The sequence below is a fragment of the Tripterygium wilfordii genome, chromosome 12, assembly GCF_013401445.1.
Source record: "Tripterygium wilfordii isolate XIE 37 chromosome 12, ASM1340144v1, whole genome shotgun sequence".
NCBI lineage: Eukaryota > Viridiplantae > Streptophyta > Magnoliopsida > Celastrales > Celastraceae > Tripterygium > Tripterygium wilfordii.
Window position 1 is genome coordinate 3,753,582 of NC_052243.1, and position 22,647 is coordinate 3,776,228.

General features: G+C 38.0%; 3 protein-coding genes across 5 annotated transcripts; 1 reads left to right on the forward strand and 2 right to left on the reverse strand.

The window, feature by feature from the left end:
- Nucleotides 1–142: 142 nt before the first annotated feature.
- LOC120010129 (filament-like plant protein 4) lies at nt 143–7,593 on the reverse strand. 3 transcript variants are annotated; one of them, XM_038860834.1, is made up of 6 exons: nt 7,338–7,593; nt 5,817–5,967; nt 4,731–4,950; nt 2,224–4,636; nt 1,847–1,904; nt 143–832 (listed from the first exon to the last, which is right to left on the reverse strand). In XM_038860834.1, exons 2-6 carry the CDS (start codon nt 5,940–5,942, stop codon nt 413–415), a joined length of 3,237 nt encoding a protein of 1,078 aa, XP_038716762.1. In that variant the 5' UTR covers nt 5,943–5,967; nt 7,338–7,593; the 3' UTR covers nt 143–412. The 3 variants fall into 3 exon arrangements, with proteins under 3 accessions (XP_038716762.1, XP_038716761.1, XP_038716763.1); XM_038860833.1 differs by having other exon boundaries at nt 5,817–5,970; XM_038860835.1 differs by lacking the exon at nt 7,338–7,593 and adding an exon at nt 5,565–5,644 and having other exon boundaries at nt 5,817–5,957.
- Nucleotides 7,594–12,922: 5,329 nt separating this feature from the next.
- Nucleotides 12,923–17,869, reverse strand: LOC120010863 (probable pre-mRNA-splicing factor ATP-dependent RNA helicase DEAH5). The gene is made up of 2 exons (XM_038861757.1): nt 14,468–17,869; nt 12,923–13,695 (listed from the first exon to the last, which is right to left on the reverse strand). The coding sequence occupies exons 1-2, from the start codon at nt 17,623–17,625 to the stop codon at nt 13,302–13,304; spliced, it is 3,552 nt and encodes a 1,183-aa protein (XP_038717685.1). The 5' UTR covers nt 17,626–17,869; the 3' UTR covers nt 12,923–13,301.
- An 846-nt stretch (nt 17,870–18,715) lies between these two features.
- On the forward strand, nt 18,716–22,569 carry LOC120010200. Its single transcript, XM_038860920.1, has 7 exons — nt 18,716–19,040; nt 19,207–19,818; nt 20,457–20,644; nt 21,265–21,503; nt 21,609–21,808; nt 22,044–22,169; nt 22,266–22,569. The coding sequence occupies exons 1-7, from the start codon at nt 18,885–18,887 to the stop codon at nt 22,362–22,364; spliced, it is 1,620 nt and encodes a 539-aa protein (XP_038716848.1). The 5' UTR covers nt 18,716–18,884; the 3' UTR covers nt 22,365–22,569.
- Nucleotides 22,570–22,647: the final 78 nt, after the last annotated feature.

The window sequence follows — 22,647 nt, forward strand, 5'->3', positions numbered from 1 at the left end:
AATTTGATCAAACTTCCAAGGAAAAGGGAAAGGATGAGTCTGAAATGGGTTTTAGACTACTTGTCACTAGCCACATGTGATGGGGTTAGTCTGTTTTCAATGGAATCCCTGTCCAACTTGAAAGAGAAAAACTAAAGACTGACACAGAATATATATATATATACTGATTAAGGTTTAAGTTTAGTAAACCCAATTAAGAAGCCACAGTAACAAAGAAATTAAGATATGTATGCCATCTACAGTCACTAATTACAAAAAAAATCACTTGGGAGGAGGACATTGGAGGGTATTATTGCTGCCCAAGTGATTAGCTGCACAACCTAGCAAAGTGATTCTAATAAGACTCACACAATGATAGATATTGACTCCATCTCTTGTGCTTACCAAATAACCATGCTTGCGAGCTGCAAGCCTACTGACCGTTCTTTCCATTTGAAGAGAAGAATCTTTTAAATCCCCTTGATTGTTTTTCTGGAGTTGGAGTAGAAGAACCAGAAGACCTGTGTATTGGATGCTTTGAACTGGTCAGTGATCTCAGGAGGTCTACTTCAGTATCTGATTGATTGCGTGAATAGATGGGAGACTCGGCACCTACTCTTTGCAGATTAGGAGAAGCAGGGGTTTCCATCTCGGCTTGATCAAAATCCTGCAACTTCATACCACTGGAAGTAGGTTCCTCCTCGGTGAATCCTTCACCCCTTTGACTGCTCTCATTGTGTGGAGATCCGATGAGCTTTGTTTGAGGACGAAGTGATTTCAAGTGCTTGCCTAGAAGAAATATGGTCTCCTGACATTCTGCCAGCTTCTCTGTGGCTGACGCTATCTCTCGATCCTATGATATGAAAAAACAATTTCAGGTTTTTTTTAGCAGTAAAGAGGAACATAATAATATGAAATGGAGAAAATGAAACAGGAATTTCAGGTTTTGAACGCGGCACACAAGACCATTTTTTTCACCTCAAACAAATGCCAAATTTATTAACTATGTCTTTAAAATCCAACTACACTATCCATTTATTGTCAAGATGAGATCCTATAACTGGAAACATGAAGGTCAGAAAATAAAATTGCCTCTTCTCACGACATAATCAGCAACGTATATAATATTCCAAGATTTTGCCAGTTCAAACACATTTGCAATGTCTACTGCATATGACTACATGGAACAGTGAAATGGCAAAAAAAACCCAAGCTAAGAGTCTAAACCTGAAATTTTGTTAAAAGTAAAAAAAAATAAAGGGAAAAATTGCATGCGACCTTCACCCAAAGAAAAATGATTAATGGTTGTACACTTGTACTGCTTGATATTTATCTCTTCCCAATGACAGAATCATCAATTAAGAAACTGAAAAAATTGAGTTGTCTGTCAAGATGCATGTAAAACTTTAATTTCAAGAGATGACTCATCCAAATTTCAAGTTAGAATTCTACGTCCACTGTCCATCAACATATTTGCCTATACGTACCAGAGTCCAGAGGACTAGCTCCGCGAGGCACTTTCATTCAGTGCATGAAACTATTAAAGGGACAGAACTGCACCTTAACACTACTTAATCGCATATTCATAGAAATTGAAAAAATGTTCAACAAAACCACTAAATAAACATTCTCATGGTAAATTTCTTTGCTTGCAGCGCAATGATAATGTACAAGAGTACTATGATGAGATGTCTATTCACAAATCCTTGTTTTCGGAAGTATGCATATGAAATTTCTTTCAGATCTGAGATGTGAGAATATGCAATTATTTCCCTAGTTGTTTCCTAAATATCCACTAAGCCATTGCGGCAATCAATGCTGTTTGGCAATGTTCAATTTCAGGAAACGTAAAAAAAAACAGACTCACCTGTTTCATCTTGACATCATTATCAGATGCTGAAGAACAAACAGAGCAGCTCTCCTTCCTAGCAATACAAGAATAAGCACAAGTTAGATAGAAAATTAAGCATCACATAATTGCACTAAATACAGCATTTTAAAAACCAAAACCATATCTTAGCCCAAGGCCCATCACCAAATCCCTTCATCTAGATATAAAGAAAAAAAATCATTTTGATATATTAAAGATGTGTAATGGCCTAAAAAAATTGAATAGCTTTGAATCTCGTTTCTGAGAACACCTGTCATATCAGCTTAACCTGATCTTAGAAAAAGGCAGGTGCGTCAGTATGATACTATATACAGACAGATGCAAACAGCCTAAAGTCACAGTTTTATACCAACCTTTTCAATTGCTCTTGAAGTTCATTGCATCTTTCCGTGGCATCCAGACTCCTCCTTGTTTCATCCTGAAGCTCATTTCCCAATGTTTCTGTTTTCATTCGTAGAAGATTCACCTCAGTTTCCAATTCCTCTGCACATGCTTCTAGTGACCGATAAGACTCTGCCATACATTTCAGCTGCGTCTCAGCCAAGCTGTTTGACCTTTGAACAGAAACCAATTGCAACTTGACTTCCACTAAAAGCTGTTCAGTTTCATGCAACTGAGACTTTGTCATTTCCAGATTTTCTGTGCATCTAACCAGATCTATTGCCATGCTATCTTTCTCTGATCTCAACTCTTCAAATTCCTCTAATGAGAATTTGCATGATCTGGCATTTGACTCATAGCTTGGAACTAAATTCCCATAATCTGGAACCTCAGGGTCAGAGGTAGAACTAGAAATGACGGCATGGCCATTCTGATACATTCCTCCGGACCGTTCCTTCTGAAGAATCTGAACCATCTTGTTTTCTGGGAGAGCAACCTTATCTATGCAATCAGGACTATTAGGTTCTGCATCACTGTTCTTAAAGCCCAGTATATTAAATCTGAGCTCACTGGCTTTAGCTAACACGTGAGAAAGGTCAAAAATGAAATCATCCAACAGTATACTGCCACATGAAATCTTATTGAATGTGACTGAGAATTCCGCAATTTTTTTACTCAATTCATTGTTATCGGAACAAGTGTCGTGAACAATCATGGCTTCTTTACCCAAAAACAATATGAAATCATTAATCTGTGAAATGGCATCTGCCAAGTCTTGGCTTGGTTTATGCAGAGTCTCTGTAGCGACATTACTGGCTTGTGACGATGAGATATCCTTCTCTGCTGTTAATTCTGCATCGCTACCTAAAGCATCAGAACAATGTACTTCATCAGAAATACAATTAACTGATGGCTGAAACTTAGTATCTTGTGCTTCCTGCATAATTTGTTTGATATCCTCCACAATTCTCCCCAAGCCAGTATCCCTCGACTTAGACTCAAATACCATTGAAATTCTTGATTGGAGCCTAGTCGCTAGCAACTCATCTGCATCATTTCCAGAAGTAACTACTGACAAATCCTTATCAGAGGATACATGGTCAGCTGATGGATCCAAATCAAGATGCTGCTTTGACGGTGAATCCTTGCCAAGAGTGGGATCTCCTGACACATGATTCACACTTTCTGATATCTTATTGTTAGAAGTGTATGAAATAGTGATGGGACCATTAGCATTTGAATCATTAGATAAGCAAGCCAACTTCTCCATCTCCAAGAAGTCATCCATAAGCTCCAAGTGCTTTCCAGTTTCAGCCCTGTTTGACTTCTCATCGATCTTTTCCTTCTTAAATTGAGAGATTTCAGACATCATTGCAGTTGCACAAGAGTTGGCACAACTTCGCTCATCATCATTTCCATCTTCAGACATGGATGTCACGCTTGGTGGATTGCTGGCATTATTACTCAAGTAATTTTCTGGTTGATTGCAGATTTGAAGTTGTGCTTCCAAAATTTGAAGCTTACTGGCTGTCTTAGCACACAAATTCCTTGAAGCCTGCAATTCACCATTACGCTTTGCCAAAGCTTCTTTCAGCATCTTTGTTTCTTCTTCCATAGCCAATAAGCGTTCTGTGAGAAACTCATTTTCTTTCTGAAATTTCTGTACATTGTCAAGGGAGAATTCGGTAACTGGGGACAAATGAGGGCTAGATGGCTTAACAGCGGATCTTTTATTTCTAGTTTCTCCATAATCACGGCCCAAATTTTCAACTTCTAGCTTCATTTGGGCAAATGCAGCAGGACCAGGCAACTTCTTCCTCACAAGACCACGTAATCTTTGGCACTCTGCTTCAAGCTTAGCTATTTTCTTTACACCCTCCATATGCTGCTTGTTAGTCACTTCTGCAGATCTCATGCTCATATTCTTCTCTTCATTACGGATTTCTAGTTCTTTGGAAACGACGTGAAGTTCGTATTTAAATGAATTTATTTCTCTTTCACAAGATTCGATATTGCTCTTCAAAAGTTCTATTTCAGCCTCAGCTTGTGACTTCTCTTCACTTATCTTGATGAGCATGTTAGAACGCTCTTGCAATGACCTTGAAATTGCTGTATTTTGAGCGGCAGCTTTCAGGAGCTCTTGGTCTAAATTGCCTATCTTTGCTTCAAGCTCAAGTCTAATTTTGTCCCATTGCTTGGTCTTGATAAGAGAAACTTCCTGCAATTTCTGTTCATGCTCCTCCTTTAGATTACGTATCTGCCACATGCACTCCTTAAGAGCACCATCTAGATGTGATGCCCGATCTTCAGCAGTGAGTTTTGAAAGTGTAACAGTCTCCAGATGATTCTTCAATGCCAAAGCTTCTGCTTCAGCCTTTTCCCAACCTGCAGGCAGAGAAGTAGCCAACCTAATGAAAAATTCGATCCAATACTGATTAGACAAGGTCATCATACCGTCACAATGTCAAATATTTCATACCTGATACTGCTTCTTCAGCAACTTTAGCATGTTGTTTCACCAGGCCTTCTTTTGTAGTCATCTCTGAATGAGCCGCAGACAGCCTTTCATCCAATTCCTGGATCTGGCCCTCCAGTGACTGAACTTGTTCTTCATATATCTTCACTTGATCCTCCAAATCAGTAAGATGCGTGTACGACTCCACAGAAATTTGAACATAGTTTGGCTTTTTGTAGTTATCCTGACCACAGAAGAGGAATACTTTCAGACAAGTAAAGGTAATAACCCTAGATAGCCATACTACAATAAGTTGGCATACAGTTAACCTAATCAGTATACATGCATGAAAGATTTGCGGCTCATTGGAACTCCACTTACAGAAGAAAAAATTTATAATTGACCACAATGAAATATGTTGCTTTTGATATTTTGATCATGTCAGTTTGCATTTCATATTTCATTAATAGCATCTTGTGTGGATTCATGTAACAGACCCCAATTTATTGGGATAATGGCGATGATGCCATATGCTGATGGTTTCACTCATCAGTATGATAGCAGCATTTCCAGTTTCTCTAAAAGTTTCTTGGTAAAATATATTGTGACTTTGTGAGTATGCAGAGACCAGATCAGGAATTCTTTAAGATCGAAATGTAATGGAATGGAGTTCAGCCTGAAGAAAAAATTTTGGTCTCATCCTAAAAGGAATATATTTTTTAAGAAAATTTCCTATGATATGCATAATCTTAAATTGGTAGAACTGTATAATAGAGAAAAAAACAAAACTTCATCACAGCAATAATCTCAGATACACCGGTTTGTACATAGTGAACAACAATGCTCAAATTTACTCACGATTCAAGGTACAGTTGTCAAATCAGTTCAAGAAACTGCTCAACTTGCAGACACATCAAGTATTCAAGTAAGTTGGGAGGCTGCTCAAGAACCAGATGATCAGTATATTCAAGGAACTAAATTGCTGTCATAGGAGAGCTAACTTGTATAAAACTGATAGAAGAATACTACGCGGTTTAGAACAGAGACAAGTACTAAAGAAAAGCACAAAGGTAACGCATTAAATTATATCCCTGATTTCCATTAATATACCTGCTCATCCTTAGATCCGGTAGATGCCAAAGCAGCAGCAGCATCTGCTGCCGCGGCATTTGCAACGGCAACTTTGTCAGCCTTGTCAGATGACTTTTTCTTCCAGGGCCAGCTCCGGCGATCCATCTTACACTTTAAAGTTTGCACAACTCTGCTAAAAATTTAAAATGCCCCAAAATCAGTTGAAGAATATAAAAGAACAAGCAACGTCTAGATACTAGTGGCACCAAATCTCTATATTAAGCGTGAGACCATAAACTCAAACAATAATACATTTCCTTCCATCGAAACCAATAACCAAAACCAGTAAGTTGTTGCTACTGAATTTCAATTTGAAAACAATATGTGTGTTAAGTGTTAACCAATTGGGTACAAAAAAAAGGATCACTCCATTTCCTATTGCAATATTTTGAGCAATCACATTTAATGAACTGAAACTAGCCTCCAGCAAAACCGCCTAAACTTGTGGCTTGGTAGTGTCTATCCCTTTCAGCAGAGGAGTCCCCGCACCGACAAAGGATTTGCGTCTCCAGAAATTTTGAGGCAAATAAAAGAACATTGATAGTTAACCAGCCCCAATTTAATCACAAAACCATGTCACAAATGCAATGCAGACGGCATTCATTAGAACTGGAAAATTTTTTTTAAAAGGGTAGGAACCTGTGCAAGTAACTGATGATTAACAAATTGGTGCAGTGAAATTAAATTCTAAACATCACAAAAAAATTTTGAAAAAAAAGAAAGCATAGAATGGCATGCATTGATCAATATCAAAAAGAATTTCAAGGCTTTATATCAAGACATTCAAAAGATATTTCAATGCAATTTAATTGAAGAACTATGAACCGGATAAGCAAGCCAGAGATGAGTCAGATGGTGAAAGCAATTGGCAAGATCTCTAATTACAGCAACCTTAGCTTAATGTCAGCATTAAACACAATCAATCATAGAAAATGTAGAATTAAAAGTTAATTAATCGATTGATAATCTATTAAAAGCCACGCATTAGCTCTTCGAAATTTAAGAAGTCATAGTTTCAGTTTCTTACCCAAATGGGATCCAATTAAACAGATACACAACAATCAAAACCTCAATGAGTACTAAAAGCGTATGACAAAACGAAGAACCGAAACAGAGATTTCCGTTGAGGAAATACTGACATGCGGAGACTAGAGCAGCCACACTTTTTTCCAGAACCCAATATAGAGAGAAGAGGATAATGGCAGAGAATGAAAATAGAGAGAAGCAAAACTGGGCATGAAATAGTAAGAAATACTGAGCAGAACCCCCATCACCGACACAGAGAGAGGGAGAGGGAGACATAATAGCTACTTTGACAAATGTAAAGAAGAAAGTTCAAATAAAACCAAACATTGGCTTCAATACAGCACAAGCAAACGAAACACGCAAACAACCGGCTCCCTCTCCCCTTTCAATTTACTCACCATTAACCAATCACAACCGAAAACAACGCACACCATACAAAGTATCGAACCCTCCGATTAAGAAAAATCCACTCACCAGAAAAATGTTGGTCCGAAATGGATAGGAAGATCGGAGAAAATGTCACTGGATTGAGGTTTCAAGATTCAGGTAGAGCTTAATGCTCGAGGTAATAAGATCTGAAATTAGGGAACCTACTTCAGTTAGTTTTGATTACCGTCGATGATATGATTAGTGGCGGAGGAGTGGTGGTTATGGTGGTGGAGATTGTAGTGCTGGTGGTTGGGGTGAGATATTCGGACTTAGGTGTCACTTAAAAAGCCAAGAAGTTGCAGACTTGCAGTAGCAGAGGCTATAAAACAAATCACCTTTAAATTATTATATTTTACGAAGTACAAATTTAAAAAGGCAACAGATATGAAATATATTTATTTAATTAATTTTTTCAATTGTATTTTATATATGTAGTGTTGAACACTTTTTTAATAACCGAAAACAACACGTACTTGTCCTTTCAATATCAATATAGGTCTAAACTCGGCCTCAGCCCACACACACATGAATTTTCCACCTAACAAAAACACAAGTTGAATCAAAATTCAACGCGTAACCACAGGAATAAAGAATCAAACCTTTTTACCCCTCGAGTTCTACAATTTGACCCGTGAAAATCTTTAAATATTTAATATTCAATATGAGTCTAAACTTGACTATCAGCCTCGCACACACATAAGTTTTTCACATAACAAAAACATAAGCCTGGGCAAAATCTAACGTGTGACTATAAGAATAAAGAATCAAATTTTTAACCTCTCGAGTTCTACGATTTGACCCGTAAAATCTTTGACACGATGTGATAGACAAAGCGTGTTTGATTGACAAATTTAGCCCTATCTAATCATCATAATAACAAATTTACCCTTCAAGTGAGAAGCAACAAAATGATCCGATATTTGAAAAGTTATGACTTTATTTGTGTACGAGAACATTTGGCTTGAACACACCACATTCATGCAAAAAAAGTGTTTGACATAGTGGTGTATTATGGTGTCATCACACAACGGTAGGTTCGAATATGAAACTATAGCTATAGGGAGCTGCTTCCACTAACAATGCAACACGATTGACCATATTTTCAATGACAAAACACGATATTTTTTTTTCCAATTTGTCTCTCAATCAATTTAATTATCCATTTATATTTTTTACAAAAAATTAATTAATGTCAATTAAAATAACTGTTACTTTTATCCCCACATTATTTTTAATAACTCGTTAAACACTTTTTATAATTTCATCTCACCTCATCACACCACAAGAGGTCGAAACGTAACACACTCTCCAACAAACCTATATGTTTACGGCTTTGGACCACCTTCTCTCACTGGAATATGTGGCTGAGATTTAATGTCGGCCATTAGATGAAATAGATGACTGAGATTTAATTAATTTCAGACAATCTCATTAAAACGATTCCAGCTCCCCCCCCCCCCCCCCCCCCCCCCCCTCGCAACGTCGCTAGTCAACTCAACTACAGCCAATAAATGTTTTTTTAAAAGTGGTGTGCCCAAGCCCCTTCTGCTGCCACCGCATGGGCCTCCCATGCATTAATATAGCTGGGCCGTGAATCATATCACAATCTTCTAATCAGGCCCCAGTAGGAAATCTCGGGTGATTAGGTTATTGGATGCTAATTAACAGCCTAATCTTTGACCAAAGCCTTATTTAGAATAAGTTTTACATGATCAAGAATACTTAATTAATGAAATGAAGAATGTGACATTACAACAACATTGGGTCTATTAACCACCATTGATGCCCACGACTTAATAATAAAATCAACCCATTTTGTGTGGATTCGTATTATTACCTTTGTGGTAACACGTTTTGTTTTGACCGAACTAACTTTATCGTCAGGTGAAAAATTTATCTGCATGCAGGTGGTCACGCGCTAAGTTTTAGATTAATTCTATCATTAGGTGAGAAACTTATATGCATGCAAATCCAATAGTTTGAATTTAAATTCATATTATATATCTAAAGAATAAACATGTATGGTAATATATATATATATATGGACAATGCTAAAGACTCCCAAAATATCATCTCCAAAACTCCCCTAAATCTATGTGGCATTAAAATAATCATTGATTAAAAACACATATGTAGGACCTACTTCATATCCAACACTCCAAATTAAATGGGGGTCACTTTTTGGGGTCTTAAGCATTATTCTATATATATATGTATATGTATATATATAACTGTATATATTTTTTATTTGCCTATGAAAAATTGACAAGTAGATTCTTACATTGGATTTTAGGGATCTAACTTCTAAGAAGAGGGAATCTATGTCGTTTTCTGGAAGGTTAAAGGGTCGTTTTCCGGCGTTTGGAAATTGTAAAGTACAAGCTATAAATAAAATAAAGGAAATTCAGCTTCAGAAACAAAATAATTAACTTTGAAGAAAAGTAGAGGAAGAACAACAATGCACCACCAGATACGAACTCTCTTTAACCGATGCCAGGAAAAAAAATTGATATTGGAAAAGAATTACTCGAGGAGGTGATAAAGGACAAAGGCTTGTTTGTTTTTTATCACATACAGTCAGGGGCCTCGCTGGAGTGGGCAACAAGGGCGGCAATCTAGAGACTCCAAATCTACGTAACCTCATATTTTTTAAAAACTATTAATATTATAATAATCTCAAACTCATTTAAATAACATACGAAATTTAATTTATTTTAAGAAGATCTCTTTTTTAAAATTCATCTAAAATCCCTGGAGACTCAAGTACGTTACTAAAACAATAAATGCAAATACTTTGACAACATACATTTTTAACTATATGTAGCTGGAACTGCAATAGACCAGTTCACAAGCAGAAGCTGTCTTTTGATTGATCGATCTAATTGTTGTTGCAGTGTATTTGTCTGCTGCAACAACTTACTTGACAACTTAATTCATTGATCTCATTTTTTTTATAAAAATTTTTGTTGACGGTTCAGATTTGCTTGTGCTATTGGAAGAATCGAGAAAATTTATATAGAAAATAGTAAAAAGCAAAGAGGAATACCTAAAAAAAATATGGTTTGAAATAGTAATAAAGGATATGGATTCAATAAGAGTCGATGAATTTTTTTTTTGGATGGCATCGATGAAAATATGATCTTGAATATAAATGGATGGTGAAAACGAAAATACATAGTGGATTTCCATTAATTTTTTCATAAATTCATATAGCCAACCACAAATTTTTAGGAGAAAGACTCGGGCGATGATGAGAGATTATTGTATCATTTTTCGACACGTGACTTATGAGCTATTGTGCGAGTCAATGAATTACAGTCGAATATATATGGTTTAGTGATAGAATTGTAGGAGTACAAACTAAGAGATCACAAGTTTAAAACTTAAAATAATTTCGCCACATATTATATTATTATTATGTGTTGTTAATATTCAAACATCAATGGTGAAATTAGAAGGAAACAAAAAAAACATGTGGTTCCCACTTCATCACATTCACACGTTACCAATCTATGGGAGACATTTTTGTCGTGTAGGGACCACAATCTGTTGAACACGTGTCGTTAAAAAGCAACCACGTTTCATGAAACCCGGATTGCTTAGGCTAGTCATCGACTTTTAATTACAAGAAACCGACAGCGTCGGCAGGGACAAAATTATGCGATCGAACAAACCCCAAAATCATTCTCCGCTTCAAAATCGTGTGTACATAAGTTTTTTTTTTTTTTTTACGTTATAATAAGATAAATTAAGTCAAAATCTAATACATAATTATAAAAATATAGTTTCATGAGAGAATCAAATTCAATATATTTCGAGTCCATATGATTGAACTCGAGAGAAATTCATCACTAGTAAATACTCTTGTTCTTGAAGCTCCTCCACTGTCATGCTTGAACCACAATAAACATAGTTAACCTCTTTGTCGTAGCAGATGAAATTAATTACTTAATTACAACAATTAGAGTTTGAGTAATTTTTTAAAATGAGGGTGTACTTCGGGTGAATAAAATTGGGGGAAAGTAAAGTACTGTCAGGAAATGAAGAACAAACATTTGACCGTAGCTTTGGTATTCTGAATTTGGTTTGGTTTCTGTCACTTGTTCTACCCAGTTCTGCTTCCTTACAAACTAGTGACATTATTTGTACATGTATTGACATGTCAAATCTATTTACCAATTGTGCATATCATAGTAGTTCTACATTTAGATTCGATTTTTTTAACCGAGAACGATATCATAGAGTTTGTCTTTTAAACATTTGATATGAGTCTAAATTAAAGTCATTAGACATGCGCGCATAAAAATTTCTTACCTGACAACATGATAAGTTGAACCAAAACTTAGTAGATAACCGCAAAAATATTATTTATAATGAAAATCTAACTCGAGTAGTTATAACGTGCAAAAGGGACGGCATTAGATAAGTAGAACTAGTACATACAACTGCTAGGAGTAGCTACTAGTTGATTAGACAACATTAGTATTAGTAATGGTAGTGGTGTTAGCTGGACATGCTAATCAAACGTAATTATCTGATAATTATGTCCAAATTTAGTCATGATTAGCAAAAACTAAAACAAATAGACTAAACATTGTCAATCACCAACCTGCATTTTTATTACATAAAAACAAACATCTCCATTAGGCCCCAACTCGTTCATTATTCCACGTCCAAGTTGAAATATGCCCAGCCCACTAGCCCATCTAAAACCAACTTAGACGGCTAGAAAGTCTAGAAGATTAGGCCCAATCAATCGAGGCCTGTTGAGCATTTGGTTACCAAATTTAAACATGATCAATCTTCAGATGAGACAAATTATATTAACCCTGCAAAGTATCGATTGGTTTAACTGTTTTTTTTTTTAATCTTAACATTAGAATCCACTTCAATCCACAATCATGACCCTTTGGGCGCATAGATCGAATCACCAATAATGAGTCGTTAGTTGAGATGGTTAATTTGATCCATTGTTGGTTGAAATGATGAACGTGATCACGTTAACTCTTAGGATAGAGTGCAAAGTATTAATTGGTTTCATTGTTTTTTTTTTCCTTCTTAAAAATAGAATCCACAACCCCTATCGTTTGGGTGCATAAATCGAACAACCAACAAGGGGTCGTTGACTGAGACGGTAAATTTAATCGTAATAACTCTTAGCGTAGCCAATGCCTGATGTTCAACAAATTATGAACCTGTTGAGATAAAGAAACATGAAAAACCACACAAACACAGGATAATCCACAATGCTTCGCTATATTGTTGCATCTAAACAAATTCATAAAAAAAATCCTAGACAAACACTGAACATGATCACATATCATGCATAGATTCATATAATGCACTATGACCTCACAACAAAAACATATCCCAACCTTCATTTAAGATTTGTCTGGGAATCCAAAGTGAAATAGCTTGTCATAAGTTTAAATTGTAGCATCTATCTGCTAAGCCACGTAGTATAAATCAAGCACCCAAAGAGCAATTGCAAAACAGAGCACAAGAAATGAATTGGATACCTGCTACTGAGATTGTCAGAAACAAACCAGGTAATTAGAAAATAAAACGGAAAAGAAGAACAGAAAACATGTATGATGTAAAGGATACCTGCTATTGAGATTTAGCCGTAATTGATTTAACAATCTCTGCCTTCTTCATGCTTAAGCATGTTCTTACATGGCTACATCTATACATATCAAAGAAGTTTATGCAAAAGATCTCTCTGTCTAATGCATACGAGTTCAGCAGGCTACTATCACTAACCTTTAACTTGTGGGCAAGTTTCAATTAAAAATCCAATTAAGGGAAACAAATACAAAGTAAGAGAGAAGTCGACCAATCTCCTAAAAAAGTATGGATAGGTAAATTTTTTTTTTCATAAATAGCATTGATGCGGCGTAGATGGGTCAAAACACGCTCGTTAACCATGTAGAGAATATATACATCTACAAAAAAGAACATACAGAGATGCAACGCCAGTTGACATTGATAGCATAAGGAATTAAGGACTCACGCACGCCGTTTGCTAAGACGCCATGAATTTGGCTCATGATATCTGTCATAGAGAGGTTCAATGCGTTCTTGACGCTTGCGCTTGCTCATTTTCGTGGGATCAGACACCTTAAAGAATCTTGGTGCAAGTTCCACAAGCCACTTGGGATCTATAACCGTTACTTCACGCATGTACTCCTTGGTGGTCATTACCAGCTCGTGGTAGATAACCCAGTCTGGCTGTCTCTGGAATAGAGCACTGCTAGGATGGATATAAACTGGCTGGTTTTCAACTAGGGTTCGATAACCTTCCTGCGGGTCCTTCCTTGCCGCATGGAAAAAGAACCCTGCTGCTATTGCCTTCCTTATCTTGGTGAAATTCTTTCCAGCACTTACGACATCCAATTTGTACCTGAAATGCATCATCAGCAAGAGTTAGGACCAAAATTTAAGCAAATCATATTTCTAGAAGCACTCTTCCTCTATCACTGCAGAAATGGCAGGAAAAACAAGAACAACTCTAAGCCTGGTTCACTACATAATGCAGGCAGCAGAATAGTTCACAATTAACGTTTCCAGATTTGTAGTGGTGAAACCAACATCATATTAAAAGAACAAAATTCCTCAAACGGGAAGATCACAATTATGAAGCTAGTATTGAGACATTCTCCACATATCTGATGCGAGATTTTAGCGTGTTGCAATACCAACCACTCAAATCACTGACCTCCTTGTCAGATTACAACTCACCCTTATCCATATCCTCTCCATAGGCCACAGATCCCCTATTTGGCCTGTGACCATGTGGGTTTGTGGCCCTGATACTAGTTGGAACACCCTAATGGCCTGATCCAATTTTGCGAAGAATTTCACACTTTGGCCAACAAGGCTTCACGACTTCACCCTCAAAAAGGCCCACAAAGTTAAGGTTATAGTCTTAAGGATGTAGTATTGAGCCATTCTATACATATTCGATGTGGAACTTTCAAGACTCACAAAGGCTAGGTACAATTTTCAGACAACCTAATCGAATATGATGACAATCTTACACATGGACTGTTACAAAGATATCTAACAAAAATATGTCAAGGAAGCAAAAAATTACACACACACACACATGAAGTGAAGATCAGCTTAAAACAACAGTGTAAGGATTAAAACAGATAGAAGTTGGATGAACTTACTTATCCATGATAGAGAGAAGCTGTTTTCTGACATCCTGTGCCCTTCTCAAGGATCGAGACTGAACAAAGTTCTCAAAACACCAAGGCCCAGAGAAATTTTTAGCTTTCCAAGCCTCATACACAGCAAGTAAAGTCAAATGGTCTCCCTCAGGTTGGAAAAACTTGGCCCTCTTCTGATCTGCTTGAGCTTGTTTTTCCCTTGGCCTGTAGAAGATGTTCCCAGTTTGAATCATGGCAATCATTGTCAAGATCTCATCACTACAGCCAAGGTCAACGCTGGCCAGTAACATCTTAGATAGTGGCGGTTCAAGAGGAAATTCTGCCATTTTTCTACCCAATTTAGTTAGAAGCCCCTCCTCATCCAGAGCTCCTAGAGTATACAGCTGTTCCATGGCAGAAATGAGAGCCTGGGGTGAAGGTGGATCCATAAAATCAAAAGACAGGAGATCATTTATTCCCATGGCTTTCATTGTGAGCGTGGTAAACCCTAAATTTATCCTTTGGATTTCCGGTATTGAGGTAGGTGACATTTCATTTCGATAGGCACTCTCAGTGTAGAGGCGGTAACATTTCCCAGGCCCAGTACGCCCAGCACGTCCTGCTCGTTGCTTGGCTGACGCCTGTGAAATTGGAGTTATGACCAGAGAATCAAGCCCTTGCTTAGGATTATATACATTTTGTTTTGCAAAACCAGGATCGACCACATAAAATATACCATCTATGGTTAAAGAAGCTTCAGCGATATTGGTGGCCACAACCACTTTCCTCTTCCCTGGGGGAGCAGGGTCAAATATTCTCGACTGCATTTCACTAGGAAGGGCACTATAAACGGGTAAAATAATCAATTCAGGAACATTTTTACCGAGTCCTTTCATCCTCTCATAAAGAGACTGGCATGCGAAATCAATCTCCTCTTGACCAGTCAAGAAGACAAGTATGTCACCTTCAGGTTCTGTCAAGTGGATCTGTAGGACGGTGATCAAAGCCGCATCCAGATAATCACTTTCTGGCTGTTTTGTGTAGAGTATCTCCACTGGAAAAGTTCTCCCAGGAATTGTGAAGATATTACAGTTAAAGAAATACCCAGAAAACTTCTCTGCATCTAATGTGGCCGATGTGACGATCAAACGAAGATCGGGTCTCCGCTTTACAAGTTTTTTCAGCAATCCAAAGAGAACATCAGTGTGGATTGTCCTTTCATGAGCTTCATCAAGCATTATGACAGAGTACTGGGAGAGATTCTCATCAATCAGAATCTCTCTAAGAAGCATACCATCGGTCATATACTTGATTACAGTATCTGGTCCAGTGCAATCCTCAAAACGAATAGCATACCCAACTTCCTCCCCAAGACGACAACCAAATTCTTCAGCAACTCGCTTAGCAACAGACATAGCAGCCACCCTACGTGGTTGAGTACACCCTATCTTACCCCTAGTAGTGTAACCTGCCTCAGCGAGATATTGTGTTACCTGGGTAGTCTTACCTGAACCAGTCTCACCAATGACTACGAGAACTTGGTTGTCATGCACAGCCTGAATCAGCTCTTTCTTTAACTTGTAAATTGGCAAACTCTGCCTTTGTTCCTGGAGGGAGAGTTTTGATCTCTGCCCAAAGGTCAATGCTTTCCCAAAAGCATCCTTCTTCCATTCAGGCATGTCATATGCTGACAAGCCAACGCCCCTAAGCTCCTGCGCAAGATGTCTCTCACCGGTCTCTGGCATTGGGTCTTCCCAAGGACGGTTAAGATCCTTTGGTATCGAATCAAGCATTGTCCTTTGCTGCTGTTCCCGAACTTCTCTCCTTTCTTTTATGAGTGCAGATTGGAGTGCCGCGGCACGACTCAACGAGCCTTCTGGATTCTTAAATATCTTCACGGGTGACATATCTACAGAGTACCTGGTCTGGCCTTGCAGAAAAGCTGGTTCATCCTCATTCATCTCAATCTCAAGCTCCTCTTCAGCACCCTCTTCCTGATATAATACTCCATCCCCTTCATCATCATACATTGGGTATTCTTGAACGCTGAAAACTCCTGAAGCAATCAACTGTTTGGCTTCCCATTTTTCAGGGGAGCTCATTCTTTTCAGCGGCCTGCGTGACGGAACAGAATCCTCCTCCTCCACAATCCTGATCCCAGAAAGCCCTGTCCTTGTAACTGGCCCATCCCTCGACCCTGATGGGTTACTCCTGTATGCATCATCGTCTGAGCTCTTCTTTATAGGAAGCAAATCCTTCCCAGTATTCTGATCAACATCCCTCATAGACAAGCTCAACTTCTGGCCTGAAACCGAAATCACCTTCACATAAACCTCCTGATCCCGCTTCACAACATCCTTAGCATTTCCAATTCTCCTAGTTGCCATCTGAGAGACATGAACCAATCCCTCCTTCCCTCTAATATCAGTCAATTGCACAAAGCATCCACTGTCCATCACTCTCGATACCCTCCCTTTATACACCTTATACAATTCAGGCTCATCTGTGCGGTTTTGCCCATTCCTTCTGTCCCTATTGTGTTCACCATCCTTTCTAACATCTCCATTCTCTTCATAACCATCCCTTCCATGCCTGTCATGCCGATCCCAGTGCCTCCCTCTATCCCTAACATCATCCTCTTCGTAATCCTTCTCTCTATGCCTATATTCTCTGTCGTATCTATCTCTGCGTATGTCCCTGTCCACATTCCTATCCCTGTCTCTATCTCTGCGTCTGTCCCTGTCTCTATCTCCGTCTCTGCGCCTAACAGCACCGTCTTCTCGCTCCTCTTTCTCTCTTCGGCGCTCCCGAGTCTCCATTTCAATTTCTTTTTCGAGCTCCTTCACTCTATCCTTACCATCTTCAATCGCTAAAGCACCATACTTCGTCTTCTTATCGCTTACCTTCTTGGGTTCCTTCTCCGATTTGGGCTTGGGCGGGAGGATTGCGTGAATGATGGTCAGCAATGTACGTACGAAGTAATCGGGCATCTCGGCACCGTTTTCCTTCAGTTTCTCATCGAATTCGTCCACCGTCTCCGAGTCCCTTCCCAATTCGGTGATGAACTCCGCTAACACTTTGTCAGCAACGCCTATATGCGTTTCGAGTTCGTTGCAGACTTTGGAGACGAGAGAGAGGTATTCTAGCTTCTTCAAACCATCGTCGGTAGGTGTAGCCATTACAGTCTGAGAACACGATGAATTGAACGGAAAAATACGGGAGAGAAGATATTTGAATGGGACTTGCAACGATTTGGGTTCTTTGGCCTCTGCTAAATCAAGGAGCTTCGAGATACATACCTCAGATGTTATTGGCGGTTAGTTCTTCTTCCTCGAGTTGTCGTTAGGGTTCGGTGTCCGCTTCACTGAAACGTCGCCGTTTAGCAGCAGTGATGATGTGATACCGTGATACGTGATGATGCTCTCTTGTAACTCAATAATATAAAAAGAAATTTAACAAAGATTTTACCTTCTTAAAGTTAACAAAAGTGGAGTATTTGTTGCCGGTTTCATATTTTAATGACTTTTTGATATTACTTTCAAAAAATATGAAAATAAAAAATGAAAAATGAAAACACAAATTTGATAATTTTTTTGGTTGAGTAGCTAAAACCAACTGTGATATCAAACAAAGCTTAAAATTTATAGGCCACCTTTGAGTTTCACCAATGACTAAGATTAAAAATGATAAAAAAATTGAAGCACAACTGAAATCAATCATCTTTATAGCATAAATCGTTGTTTGACTATTGTTTCGGATGGTTGACCTATCAAAACGAAACTCTTGATGTTACAAATCTTTACCGACAAGCCACAACTCAAATCATGTCGGAAATTGAAATTGAGTTTGAGCTTTAACTCTCGAAGCATTGTTAAATCTTTTATCATCGACCAGACCAACTACAACGTTCTCTCCGGCCATCGATACCATTCGTCTTGTCTTGATGAGGTACACTTTTCCCAATTAGTTTTTGGCCGACATAGTCATCAAAATTAAGCGTATCGTGTACAACCTTGACGGGTCAAACTCTATTTTTTTATCATTTCTATTCCCAATATTTATAATATATATATGTAAACATACGGAAGCATTACATATTCATAATTGTCCATAATCTAAATGATATGAGGATAAGTGTATTAAATGGTCATCATAATTCTCCTCATCTCATCTAAATTATGGATAATTATGGATACTAAAATTATGCATACATACAATTTTGGATAAATATATAGTATCATTAATCTTTTATCACCATTGCGGAGGAAATAAGTGACGAAATTGGGTGAAATTTTTTCTAAGGACGAACGAAAACTTATATTTAGCCGAGGAATAACTACTCAATTTTCTCGGGAACCAAACGAGAGGCAGGAAAATCTACTCAATTTTCCTTTTGGAGAACACGATCGTTCTGTTTGGATAAAGAAGTGAAGAAGAGATGGGAGCGTCGTCGTCGACGGAGCAGAAGGTGTCGAGCGAGCAACGAGAGGTGGAAACCCTAGCAGCTTCCACTGGAGCTCTTCCTATGCTTCAGAATTCCTTCGCCAAGCTCGCCGATCCTCTGTCAAATTCAATTCCCCTACAGCGTCTTCAGGTATTTCTAAGACTAACACCTCTCAATTCCCTTACTATTATTGAGCAACATCAGTGAATCACATAAATCATTGTGGGTTTTGTTTGTTTGGATGTTCTTTTAATCTACTTGATTTTCATATATTTGAGGTTTGACGTTTTTATCTAACATAATGTAATGGTTTCAGCAATGCTTCTGTTTGGATTATAAGAATATAATATGGGAAGCATCAACTACGGTTGATCAATTTCAAGTGTTACTGGGTCATGTGGGTTTTTCTGTAACAGACGTCTTTTTTGTGCCATCTAAAGAAGGAATTAGCTGGACTGATTTTCTTAGAGGTTATGTTAAATGCTGTGGGAGGATGTCGTCGTCCCAGTCACTTAATACACTGTTGAGAGTGTTTGCTTTGGCTATGTCAAAAGCTGGACTTCCTTTGAAACTGGAGTTCGAATCCGATGATGCTGACTGTAAGCTAAGTGGGTCCCTTCTGCCCAGTGATATGCTTATGATTTTCTGGATTTGTTGGACTATGTCATGGAATATAAGGACTTCAAAGTTGTCAAAAGGAAATGAAAGTTTGTGTCTTCCTGATATCAGTCATTTAGTACTATCGGCTGTGGTATCATGTTCGGAAGCTGGTGATGGCTTGAACCTATGGAACTGTGACATCTTGACCTTGGATGTTCACATTCCTGTTGCAAAGTTTCTTACATGGGCTGTGATGACAGTGCCTTGCCTCACAGATTGCTTAACACAGTTTGTCCATGGGAGACTCCAAAACTCCATCACTTCAGAGGTACTGCATTCAAATTTCAAATACTCTCTCTGGAGTTTAAAAGGGTCACTGGCTCTTTCATTATAACCTTATCTATTGGTTTGGGGTATGTGTTGTCTTGCTAGGCTCATAGTGGGGACCGGTATTTCATGATCATCAAACTGAATCTCACAAAGTTTATTTATTTTTAACCTGTAATTATGCATTTATTCTTATTCATTCGTTTCAGAAGACATTATATTTCCTACTTTTGAGCCAATCTTGATTTTCATGTATGGTTTAGACAGATATTGTAATCAAATATTGGAAAATATATGAAACAGCTGATTATTCTATCAAATTGTCTGAGAAAATATCATTAGTGGCACTTCCACATTTCAATTTTTGGGCTGATGATAAGCCTAATTACCCTTGAATTGATGATGGTTAGTTTTTGGATTACAATGTGCCTGCCTACTGGCCTTTATGCGGCAAGGTTGATGGTTAGCATTCTAGTAATAAAGCAATTAGGTTAAAGAGATAGATTGCCCACCAGCGTATTCCCAAAACTTTCTGTCTTCATGTTGTCATCATTTAAACGTCATCAGACTCATCAGTGTGATAGATCTATCTTTGTCTGAAAGAGAACAATGGTCAGATTGTTGTTGTTGATCTTGCAGGAAGAGGCAGACCCTTCAAGTTTGTCCATAGGAGAAGTCTGTTTTGTGAAGTCAAGTCAAAATGGCCTTCTAACTCATGGAAGGGCATGGGCAATTTCCCTCACATTCAGAAATACAGCAAGGGAAGAAATCTTAAGGCAGTGTTTCCCTACTGATGGTGATGGAACAAGGGAAAATCTTCTTTATCGGTTTGTATGCTCATCTTTTTATGGTCCCCCATATGTTTTGCTTCTGCGTACTTTTGATACTTGTAAGATTTCCAACAGTTTTGATAAATTTTGAATGTAACTAAAGAGAAGGACACTATACAGTAGACAAACAGCTGCTTGCGTGGGCTTCTATCGGCAAGGACAAGCAGCTAAAGAAATTCATTCAACTCATTCCTATGTCAGTAATGTGGCTGACCTGGAAAGAAAGGAACAACAGAATTTTCGATAACAAGGAATCCTCCCTAGACTTTTTCATTGATAATTGGTTTGAGTGCCTTAAGTTTTGGAGTCTGTCTCTCCTTGTAAATGTTTATGATCTTATTAACCTCGTCCTTGTTGTAGTTGTGGGTTGCGCCCTTTTGGTGCTTGAATAAAATTTTTCTATTAAAAAAAACCCTAAATACAAGGACACTTGATGAATTATTGTTTCTTACACATTTTTGTGCTGATTGTGCTTTAGACATCTGAAGGCAAAGTTCCTCCTTCCTTGAGAAATTGTAAAATGTTATCTTCTTGATTTTTGACATGTGAAGCGTATCTATTAGAACCCCTTACAAAATTTCTTTAGCATTTTATCCTCCCTCTGTTGATTTTTGTAGGTCATCGCTTCATGGGAGGGGCCTGAATAGATTCTGGTCTAATATCGAAGGTTATCATGGTCCACTGCTTACTTTAGTTTCTGCTACTTCTAAAGATGCAAATGAGGATAATTCCTGCTCAAAAAGCTGGATTATAGGTGCACTCACGCAACAGGGTTTTGAGAATAAGGACAATTTCTATGGAAGCTCAGGAAAGCTATATGCTATAAGTCCGGTTTTCCATGCAATTTCACCTTCTGGTATGTTGTTGAAAAAGAGTAGGAGACCAAAAAAATGTTTTAGGAAATAGTTCCTATCATCATGGCCATGTGAAATTAACTTATCAATGATGAAATTGTTTACAGGGAAGGAGAAGAACTTTGTTTACAGCCATTTGCATCCTACCAGTAGAGTTTATGAGCCACATCCAAAACCTGTGGGAATTGCATTTGGAGGAACCATTGGGAATGAGAGAATATTTATTGATGAAGATTTTGCTAGGGTTACTGTTCGACATCATGCTGTTGACAAAACTTATCAACATGGGTCCCTCATCCCTCACCAGGTATATCAAGATAGCTCTCAAAGAAGAAAGTATGGACCAGTAATTCTCGTGTTGTGTTTGGTAGACTTCACTAATCTCTAGCTATTAATGTTCTGGAAGTTCATTTGTCACCACAGGCAATCTCTGACTTGATAGTCATCTTAGCACTTTAACTATAGATTTTCATTCTTTTGCTATATGCTAGACTTATCCTATGTGTGATGCTTGTTTTTATTCGATTTCCATTTTGCTGCAGGGTTATCTTCAAGTCGATGCTTCGATACTTGAAGTGGAAGTTTGGGGATTAGGTGGCAGCGTGGTGAAGGAATTCCAAACTTCATATAAGAATAGAGAACAACTTTTCACTGAGCAAAGGCGCAAGGTAACCCGCCATGATTTAATCTTGATTTCACTGGGGAGTTTCAGGTACATAGAAGACTGAACAAAGATAAGAAGTCTACCTTGTTGATCTTTGTAGGTTGACTTGAAAACATTTGCAAGTTGGGAGGATTCACCGGAAAAGATGATGATGGGCATGATCTCTGATCCCAATGCTGTTCAAAGGGAAGATCGCTAAATGAGATTGCATCAGTGAATTTTGGTGTTTATTTTTCCTGGTTTCTGGTTGGTTTGGCTGTTCTCCGCGGTGTTGTAATTATATGGGTGAGAAAGGTTACTGGATTAAACAAGTTTTCATATAACATGATAAAGAATGCAGTTGGGAGATGTATGTGTCCTCGGTTTGGCATATCTATAAAGCACATAAATTATTTTGTTTTTTAGTAATCGAGCAGGCATGACCTAGTGCAAAACACTTGGAAATAGTGATGTCAACTTAGAATCGAATCTTTACGTCTTAA

Excerpts from the sequence above, each read along its gene's own strand:
- LOC120010863 (XM_038861757.1), bottom strand. The coding sequence starts at position 17,625 with ATGGCTACACCTACCGACGATGGTTTGAAGAAGCTAGAATACCTCTCT. Across the intron at positions 13,696-14,467 it reads CTTCTCTCTATCATGGATAA|GTACAAATTGGATGTCGTAA; the intron begins GTAAGTTCATCC and ends GATGCATTTCAG.
- LOC120010129 (XM_038860834.1), bottom strand. The coding sequence starts at position 5,942 with ATGGATCGCCGGAGCTGGCCCTGGAAGAAAAAGTCATCTGACAAGGCT. Across the intron at positions 4,951-5,816 it reads CCGGATCTAAGGATGAGCAG|GATAACTACAAAAAGCCAAA; the intron begins GTATATTAATGG and ends TTCTGTGGTCAG. Across the intron at positions 1,905-2,223 it reads CTTCAAGAGCAATTGAAAAG|GAAGGAGAGCTGCTCTGTTT; the intron begins GTTGGTATAAAA and ends TTGTATTGCTAG.
- LOC120010200 (XM_038860920.1), top strand. The coding sequence starts at position 18,885 with ATGGGAGCGTCGTCGTCGACGGAGCAGAAGGTGTCGAGCGAGCAACGA. Across the intron at positions 21,809-22,043 it reads GGTCCCTCATCCCTCACCAG|GGTTATCTTCAAGTCGATGC; the intron begins GTATATCAAGAT and ends ATTTTGCTGCAG. Across the intron at positions 22,170-22,265 it reads TCACTGAGCAAAGGCGCAAG|GTTGACTTGAAAACATTTGC; the intron begins GTAACCCGCCAT and ends TGATCTTTGTAG.